At 37.0% G+C, this 10577-nt stretch overlaps 1 protein-coding gene across 1 annotated transcript in view; it reads left to right on the forward strand.

Moving 5' to 3' along the window:
- LOC108574881 (potassium voltage-gated channel protein eag) overlaps window positions 1-5103 on the forward strand; it is a 28515-nt gene extending 23412 nt beyond the window's left edge. Inside the window, exons 10-13 of the mRNA XM_017937532.1 lie at window positions 3640-3807; window positions 3915-4231; window positions 4384-4414; window positions 4625-5103. Of these exons, the coding sequence (XP_017793021.1) occupies window positions 3640-3807; window positions 3915-4231; window positions 4384-4414; window positions 4625-5103 (995 nt within the window). The remainder of the gene's footprint in view (window positions 1-3639; window positions 3808-3914; window positions 4232-4383; window positions 4415-4624) is intronic.
- The last annotated feature ends 5474 nt before the right edge of the window (window positions 5104-10577 follow it).

Below are 10577 nucleotides of genomic sequence, written 5' to 3' on the forward strand. Positions count from 1 at the left end.
GTTTTGATTTATTTAATTCACGGGGACGATTGTTGAGAAAGCGTAAACTTTTTTTACATTACCGAGATATCCAGAAGATCGAACTTTTTTATAGATATCGCTCGCGCACGCGCGATCCACCTCGGGACGAGCGACTTTCGACAACGATGGACCGTGATGGAATAATTTTTCATATATTCTCTATATATTTATTACTAACTCGAGAAAAGAAAAGAAAAGAGAATAATTAAAAGAGAAACAACGCGGAACCGTTTTTCTTCTTCTTCTTCCTTCTTCTTTTCGTTCTTGTCTCTTCATTGTCGTGCAATCTTTACCAATTCGCGTGTTTCCCTCACGAGAGCAACTAATACGCATTTCGAGTTACAAAACACAATGGTTTTTTCGAAGGGTATCACGGATGTGCAATCGCTGTACACACGCTTGACAGAGATACTGATATGTATTCTCACTCAGCACGTCTACAAAACTGTCCAGGCAAATCGAATCTCCATATCTTTTACTTATTTATTTTATTTTTATAGGTTAACTGTTTTTAAAATAGGGTCAATTGAATAGATAGAAAAGAAAACTTGTCTTACCATTTATTCTTTAAAGAAAATACTTATATTATTTTGTTTGTAAAAAATGAAAAGGAGAGATGGATATCGAATTGCTTGGCAATTGCATCCTACCAGGGTGCGCGCACATCACCCGGTGCCATTACAGTCTTTGCCATTTTTGACGTTCACTGCAGTTCTAACGAATGCTAGAGTGCTGTAAGATATACGGCTTTAGAGGGTTATGCGCATCTTTCTCCCACCATATCTGTGTGTGTGTGTATATATATATATATATATATAGACATGCATACACACACACACACATACACACAGATATACAGAGTGTCCGTACTTTTTTCAGCAAAACAATGCTAGCACATTTTATGAATAAAAATAAAACAAAAATGTCATATAAACATAGCCTCAAAAATGTTTTATTCAAAAATTATAACAAAAATATGAAATAACAATAGACTGATTTTCGTTCGATACAGCATGAGAACAGATTGGCGATATTTATCACGCCACTAGATTTATACTTATGGGGAACAATAAAGGAAAAGGTTTATCAGACAAAAGTTAATACACATAAGGAATTAATGCAAAGAATTTGTGATGTATTCACCGAAATTAAAGAAAATCTATCAGAAATTCGCAATGTAATAAATTCAATTTTGATAGATGTCAGTCTTGTATTTATAAGAACGGATCACATATTGAAATGGAATTAAAGTAGGTAAATACTATAGGTAAGTCTGTTCTGAAGCTGCATCGAACGAAAACTAATCTGTTGTTACCTCGTATTTTTGTTATAATTTTTCAATAAAGCATTCTTGAGGCTATGTTTATACGACATTTTTCTCTGGATTTTACTCGTAGAATATGCTAGCATCGTTTCACTGAAAAAAGTGGGGACACCCTACATATTCTTTGTGAAACCAGGATTGTATAAAGCGAACTCGAGGATTCTGTCTTTTTTTTTTATTTTTCAATGATTTCCTATTTTCAAATTAGTAATTATTAAATCTTAATAAACTGTGCTATTAACGACCATTTTTACCTGTATCATTAATTAAATTGAAAGGAAAATTATTGGAAACAGATAGTAGAGTCCTCTATTGCGCCTCGAGAATCCGATCCTTTTACGATTTTATGCAACGCCGAATGCATGTGACGTACACACTCTAGGATTCAACTTTCTCTGTCACTTATGTGTATATATATGTATATATTTTTATACATGTATGCATATATATAACGATGCCAAGTAGCTGCTTGAAAAACTGCCAAACTGCCAAACGATTTGTATACAAGGATTTCAATTATTATTTTTAAAAATTCAAATTTTCTCTCGTATTGAACGATACCACATACTTTTTATTTTATTTTCAGAAGCCTCGATCGTGGCATGTTACATGCATGATAGACTCGTAGAGTATTACTATTCTTATTCTTAATAAATAATAATAATCAGATCCAGTTAGAATCATGGGGAACGAACGAGGCGGTTCACGTACTCTTTTTTTTTTTTTTTCTTATTTCCTGTCTCTATCGATCGATTGGGTCGAATTGATCGCTTGATGGCATTCCCACAGTTAATCAGGCAGCTCGTTACCATTACAACTGTATCATCAAACGTCGCGTCGATGAACCACGATTGCGGCCGACCAAAATGCCATTACATGAAACTCGATTCTTGACTAGTGGCTGCAGACAATTGAAACTCAGTTACTCTGACTTTTCATTCGTATACAGGGTGTTTCGATAGTTTTAGACAAATTTTTTTCAACATTTCCGAACTACACGGAGAAAAAATTACAGGAAGTTAGAGATTAGGTCACTAGATTTTTTTTGAATTTTTGTTCTTTGATTTTATATGTAATTTTCTTCCGTAGAATTTCATAGTGATGGATTTGCCTATTTTCCAAGCACAATGGAGGGAGAATGCACGCGTGCCACGGACTGCTTACCTATTTACTCTGATTTATTATTCTCCGCTCGTGTCCCCTTGGAGTCCCCTGGCGCATAACCGATAATTTAAACTTTGATGCTCTCCCACCGGAGCCAGACACTGTAATTACGCTTAAAGATAGAGAGAGAGAGGGGTGGGGGCAGAGGAGGGAAGAGAGAGAGAGAGAACGGAGTTTCTAAGTCGGCCAATTCGAGCCGAAAAGTACCACGATAACGTGTTCGGACTTTTCATTAGAGAAAACCAGCCTTGGAAATACCGTCACGCCGTCATATGCCATAACTTTACTGGCAAGTTGTTCGACCAATCGACAAACTTTATGTATCGTCATGAAATCACATTTCAGTCTTGAAATTTTATTATGAGTTTCGTATGGATTTTTTATTTACTAAAAGAATTAAATTTTAAGTTGCTTATCGTTTTTTTTCGTTTTGTTAAAACTTGGATTGGATTATATTCTCGAAAGAAGATTTAAGAAAAGTTAGGTCATATTTTTGAACTGTTTGAAGAAAAAATAAAATGGATTTTGGCCACAATCAGTTCATCGACGCCGCCATGGTTTCCCGTATGTTTTACCGGCATCTTATCACCACTGAGAATACTTTCTTTCGAATCCCGTAGGCACACCAAAGTAGGTTGCTCGTGAACACACCGCTGGAGCTGTCTCCTTTTTTCTAGCCTCAGTAGAACGAACTCATATTTTGCCAGATTAAAAAAAATAAGAAATTCACCCCCTCCAAAAACAAAAAAAAAGATATGACGCCGAATGACTGTGAATAATAATGATGATGATGATGATTATGATTATGATTATGATTATGATTATGATGATGATGGTGATGGTGATGGTGATGATGATGATGATGATGATTGAGGAAAAAGTTTCATGGTACCTCCCCTTCCACACCACCTGCCTAAAAAAATTCAAAAGTGAAACTTTTGATAATATAAAAAAAATTATTACTCTCTTACCCACGACTTGTATACACCATGTAATCTTATTATCCCCCATTCATTTACTTGATCGCCTAGTGAAACTGACCTTTTAATCCCCCAGTAATGTAAATAGACAACAAGATGTGTCGTTAATGGAACTAAACACATGCGTTTTTTTGTTTTCTTTTCCACTTTTTCTATTCAGGTTTCGCAGGGAGAGACACACTGCCGACGTGGAGAAAGGGGATGGAAAGGATGGAAAGGAGGGTAAAGAGGGTGAGTCGTCACACACCAGGAAACTCTCCACCACGGAGGAGAACACTGCCGTCAAAGGACGACCTGGCAAGTGGGGACGACTTTTAGGTAATTCAACAGAATTAATTTTTTATTTAGAAAACGAAATTTTACTGTACAATTTTACCACAGTCAGATAAAGTTAATTTTTAACCATAACAATTCGTTTTCTACAGGTAGCTCCAGCCTGGACTCAGGAAGCGAGACAGGTACAGGCGTGGACACGTTCAAAAGATCCCTGAGCGCGCGGGATGCGCGACCCAGCTCCAGCGCAAGTAGTAATAAAGTGTTCCCCAAGTTTGGTAAGCTCACGGGTACCATTGAGGAGTCTGGCGACACAGAGATCGCGAAAGAAACGCAACAGCAGCAACAACAGAGTACCACAGACTCGAAACAGTTACAGCTACGACGTCTGGAGAGCTATGACGATGGACTGATCACCACACAGCCAAGCCATGATCGAGAAATCCTGGCTGCGGTATTGGAAGTGAAGGTGAAGTTCAATGTTCAGGGCAGAAAAACATTCCAATAACACTAATAAAGTGCCAGGAGTGTGTTAAGCCATATTAAAAGGTTGCAATGAAAAAGTTATAATATTATTGCGTATTCCAAGCACTACTGTAATTATTCTTCTTTTTATTGAAGGTGGATTTGAAGCTAGAAGTGCAACGAGTAAACCAGAGACTGGCCAAGATAGAGGACATGCTGCAGACCCTAATGAACAGGCTGCCAGTAGCCAGTCCCCAACAGCAGAAGAATTCCAATAACTTTTCAACAGGAGGAAGTGGTGGGCCCTCTCAAAATCAATCAAACAATCAGCCACAAAGTTCTTCAAGCTGTCAACAAGGCACCCAAGCCACGCAAACTTCTGGAGGAAGTGGAATTGGTGAACAGAAAGTATCCATAGCCACCACATCCACATCAACAGGAGGCAGTGAAGGGTATAGAGAACAAGGAACCATCACAGAGCGTAGTTCCAAGCCCCAGGAACACCATCATCATCACCATCACCATCATCAGTCTCAGCAGTCTGATAGATTGAAAGATAGCAGCGATTACAAGAGTTCTTCAAGGGAGGTGAGCAAAGAATTATTGGAGAGACTAGCTCAAGCGACCACTTCAAGGGGAGATGACACTACACCACTTGGACCTTTAATTCTGAGGAAAAGAAGAAGTAAATCAAGAAATAAAGGAGCTGCACCATTAGCACCATTAGCTACACAGCCTATGAGTCCATCAGAGGCGACAGAAACCACACAGATGCTGGAGTGCACCGATGATAGGGAGCAGAGCACCACTGCTGCAGAAAGAAGTGAGAGGTCTGATAGGAAGAGGCCTCCACCTAGGCCTAGGGAGTATTTGTGAAAGTTCTTGCGGCTCTGGGCGGTCGCCTCGAGGTTACTGTGTTGACAAGAGTCGCTGGATACTTCTAGCGTTCTGTGGAATATTTTGTTGAAGGTAAAATTGGAAGTTATCAAGTGTTCTTTAAATTTTATGAGTCTACAGAACTGTTGGTTCAATTGGAATTGTGCAGGAGGAAAAGTAAGCAATTTTAGAAATTATGTGAATCATGTGTTACTTGAGGAAGAAGAATGTAGGTTATATCAGGAGGAGATTATTTTTAAAATAATTGGAAAGATTGTGCAGGTTATGTGTTTGAAAAGAAAAGGAAAAATATGAGTTGTTAAAGTGGAAAAAGGTTATATTAAAGTTGTTAGAAATTGTGATCGAAGGAAGTTGTTCAAAATGGTGGTTAGATTTCAACGAAGTGACACTCGATGTAATTTCCGTAAGATTTCGCCGCATATAGGACATGCCGCATTTCCGCTAACCGCTTCGCGTCTGGTCTTCAGCGAGCTTCGCCGAGGGTCGTCGGTGCGAAGAACTAACCTAACCTTGAAGAAAATATTAGTAAAGCACACAAAGAGGGAGATAAAATATTAAAAGAAAATGGGACACTCGTACCGACGAAACGGTTCCGCTACAACTCATTACAACTTGGCATATTTTTGCATGGCCGCGAACACGCGATTTAAACGAGAAACCAAAGAGAAATAAAAAAGAAAAAAATGAAAAATCTATACTAAAAAAGTATATCGAATTATATACCGCTTGCGACGGCTTCTTCGAGACATCGAACGTTAAAAAAAGAAAAGACGAGCGAATGAAAAACTATAATTCAGAGAAAAAAAAATACGTTCTATGCGTAAGGTACACAAACAAACAAACAAACAAACAAACAAACACACACACACACACACACTGTCACCGTAGGTTTACACGCATCTTTAGGAGATCTCAGCTAGACTTGCGGAGGTGCGCGATATATATTAAGGTAACTGCAATAACAAAAATAAATGAAGTGACAAAGTACGATCAAACGAAACAAAAGAGTGTAACAGAGGGAATAATTAGATGGAGAGGAAACTGAGAAGGTTTCGACGTGATTTTATATAAAAAAAATATTCTCAAAGCAATCGGAGGATCATTTATTACATTCTTAATTAATTAACGTATTTAATATCTTAGAGAAAGATATTTATTTCTGTTTTTTTTTTAAATATATTTCTTGTACTTAATGACATTTTTGCTTCGGTTATACGTATAAATATTCAATAGTATTGGTTAACGAACGAGTTGAGGTTATGTATGAGTGAATAGACAGTGAATGTGTTAATAAATAAAAAATATTAAAAATTATAATTGTCCAATGAACGATAATAAACGATCCTTAAATTGCTTTAAAATTAATTCTGGTTGACTCAGAATATGAAAAAATCATTAAGGACTCAGGATAATAGTGGTGGGGATGGTAATGTGATACAAAAGTTCTGTTTACGGTTTCAAGGAAGTCAAGCTCTCCGAGATTTAAGGTGAAAGGTGTCGAGTCGTTTATCGTTGCTTCGCTACCACTACACTGTGGTGCCGTGTTATCTGTTCTTTTTTCTATTTATATTATATTCGACAGCTTTCGAGAAGAGGGATTCGCGACTGCGCGAACGATGATCGATGGCTTTTCAATAGTTCCGTCTCAGTGAACAAGCGTATGTGTGTGCATATGCTGCGTGTGAGTGTACGTGTGATTGAAATCGGTTGCGAGTGTCGAGTAACTTGAGAAAATTCGTCGGTGTTCTTCGCTATAGACGAAGATCCCACCGAAGACGATCTTGGGGAGACTCTTTCTAAGGTTTTCATATTTCAATAATTTAAACTACAACTTAAAATTTCCTATTTAATTCTATGAAATTTGTTTAAGTAATACTTGGTAATATACACTTTTCTTTGTTAATTTAATATATTCTTGTTTAAGAAATGAGGTTATGAAAATAGAAGAAATTGAAAAGAAAGTTGAGGAGGGTAGAAATATAGAAAATTGAGAGTTTTAATATTTATAGCGGTTCTTTTGTTTATTTATAAAAGTTTTTACGTAATATTTTTCAATTTTTAATAATTCTACATTTATGAAAACCACTACTTGAAGTGTTCCCTTGGTCTGTCCTCGTGTCGTGTTTTTGTAAGTACTCTCCCTTCAGAAAGTATTCTTACTAAACCCTCTTGAGAAGATTGAAGAATAATTTTTGGACCTTTGCCCGTTTAAACGTCTCAAAAAGTATCAGAAGTGTAAATTGTTGAAGTTATTCAATGTACACCAAAAACTAACTCTCATAGGTGCCTAGAAGCTACCAATAAAGGTTACCTTTATTTTTTTAAGCGTGTTAACCAATACATTTCTCCTTGTTGCCCTAACCTTTACATTGGAGTTTGAAAACAATGATTAAAGACGTTAAAACCGATAATGGTCCTCAAAAAATTCTATAAATAAATTAATAAGTTGTTAAAAGTCAATTCGGCCACACCTCGAATGGCTGCGTTTTCACTGCAAGAAATCGCATGAAAATTAATAGAAAAAAGGGAAAAATATATAAAAAATTCTGCTCGCGAAATCGAAGAAGCTCGAATGTTTCTCGCGCAACTTCAAGTGACAATGACGGAAGCTTGATGATTCTGTGCACTTTGTTACATCGCAAAACATGACCTAATCGCGCGTTCACATGGCATTCGCGGAAGCCAAACAGCAATATTAGGTGTATATATATCTTGTAAGTACGACGTGTATATATATTCGTACATATACATATAATATGTATGTATATATATATGTATATAGAAAAGAGAAGGAAATGATTAAAGTGACGCGTGCGTTCATGGCAGCGTGTTTGCAACGAGATGTTCGAAACAAGATAATTAAAAGAACACGCGATTATTATTCTTTCCTTTTCGTCTATTCTTTCTCGGCTTCTGGCGCAGCTTCTCTATCGAGCAATGTAATTCTATTTAACTACGAGAATATGCGTATGCTGTTAGCCAAAATTTTGGAATCATTATGCATTTAAAAAAAGGCAAAAATCATTAGGGAAACGTTAAAAATGTTAGGTTAGTTTAAAGAAAGCGAAAAAAGTATAAAAATAAGAATTGTAATTTTTAATTTGTTATTATAGATGAATTTTAATTCATCTTAATAAAACCTTATTCAGTGCTATTATGCGAATGATTTCACAGTTTTAGCCCACAGTGTATACATACATGTACAACAATACGTTACATTTCTGTTGCTGCTGCCTCGAGAAAGAAATAACACGTTGAATAACACAATTCTGAAGGACAATCAAAGATGGAAAGTACTGATCTCACGAGTAGAGAGAGAACAAAAAATTGCAATTAATCGAATAATAGGTGTATATTTCCGTTAGCTTAAGCCGACATATAGACGACGCGACGCGAATTGAGGAGCTTTGAGGGTGTATCTCTTTTTCCACGCTGCGATTCCCTGTAAATAATCGATATAGCAGAGTCTCCACGATCAATATTAAACATAGCTGACCCCTGACATCATGTATCTTCTTACTTTTCAGCTTTCTTCGACTACCATTCTAAATTGCATTATAAATAACATTTAATATCTTTCTTTTCAATATAATTATTGATGAATAAATAAAAACTGATATTTTCCTTAGTATATGTAAGAGAATTTAGATTTAAAAGGAACATGGATCATGGAGACCCGAGCATACGATCGCACTTTGCCCGACAACGATTGAATATAACCAAAAAAGTTCCCAAGAAATAAAAAAAAATCAATGGGAACACGTGCAAACGCGCTGACATGAATATTTATGCGTGTAAATAATATAAATACTAAATAGGAGCGAATAAAATGGCGGAATGAATGTGCGGGTATGTGTGCATGAGAAAAGAAGAGAGAAGAGCGTACAGGAAAGAAGCAAACAAGAGAGAGGAAGCAAAATAAAACATAGTTCTAACTTCACGATGTTACGATGAGAGGGGAAACGAAGTAAAAAAAAAGAAACTTTGAATTATCGAACAGTTACGAGGACTTTGTTGAATTAGGTTTTAGCGACAGAGACGATATAGCTGGCTCTATCGTAGTTTCTATACACTCTAAAGAAAGAAAAAAAAATATTAACGAAATGCGAAAGTTTAAAAACAATGCCGTTGAAAAACGTTTCTAATAGCGTCGATCGAGTTATTAAATCGTGAAGGTGCGCCTGCTCCTTTTTAAACGCTGCATATTCGGGCGATCGACCTGCGATTTCAAGCTCATTCGCCATTTGGAAATATAACTATGACGTTCGCAACTATATTTGAAATATTTAATTTGGAGAAAATATCTCGTCTCCAAAAAATTCTTTTTAATTTCTTAATACTGTTAAATACCACCATTTGTACCACCTAAGATGGTGAGCTTTTCATACCGAATTTTCTCTCATGAATCACCAATTAACACACTGCAACCTCTGAATAGGAATTTTAAAATGAAAAAAGTTGAATGGAACTGGCATCTAAGGCGACCTTGGAATCGCACGGAGATCCACTTGCTCTGTTCGCTATCTGAGAGCTTCTCTTCTTACGCACGTGTCCTTGTCCCTATCGAACGGCTCCATTGGTAATCGCAAGCCACCCATCGTACATTCCATTGAATTGTTGCATCGAAAATATCGAAGACTGACGACGCTGCAGCTCCTAGAAAACCCTCAGTACTTTCCTCGCACCAACTCACCTACTCATATGCATCTTTCGCCATATTATTCCCAGAAAACCTTTTCATTTTCTTCATTTACATTTTAGTTGAGCCACACACCGCTAAAGTATTCCCAAACTTAGAAACATTTCATTAAACAGTTTGCAACGACACAGCTTCCAAGCGAGTTAAGCTTAAACGAAGATAATAATGAAGCTCTGAAACTTCGAGGTGGACGTATCCGGCTTGCCGTCCGCCATATTGAAGCCGTTCGATTACGTGAGACAATGTGTTTCGACGTGGATCGCTCCGCGCCCTCTGATAATGCAACGACGAACCTCATCATGTTTTTAACCAGGAAAACGACACGCTCGTCCACAGAGCGTTTTATGGATCGATTTCGAGCACGATTGTTGTATGCGTCGAAGCCTGAACGCCGACAAGGCGGGTCGTTGTCGGGTGTGGTGCCGTGGGAAAACGGGCAACACGACGAAAGGAGAAATGATAAACATGTGATATTACGATTTTTTATATATATCAGCTACTTTGCAATAACGAATTAATCGCCGTGCTCGAGTGGGTAGGCGTCGCGATGTCAGTCGTCGTCTTTAATATCACAGATGAATTTATTGTGAGTTTATTTCTTTGTGAGATTTCTGCTCGTTTGTTTCTAAACGCAGTGTGAAAATTTGGTTGGAAACGAGTGGAAACCATGTTGTTTTTTCTTTTGTAATCTGACCTCTTAATCCTTTCTTTTTTATTTATTTTTTTTTTTCTTTTTTTGTTAATTTTCGTTTTT

The sequence above is a fragment of the Habropoda laboriosa genome, unplaced genomic scaffold, assembly GCF_001263275.1.
Source record: "Habropoda laboriosa isolate 0110345459 unplaced genomic scaffold, ASM126327v1 scaffold210, whole genome shotgun sequence".
In the NCBI taxonomy this organism is placed as follows: Eukaryota; Metazoa; Arthropoda; class Insecta; order Hymenoptera; family Apidae; genus Habropoda; species Habropoda laboriosa.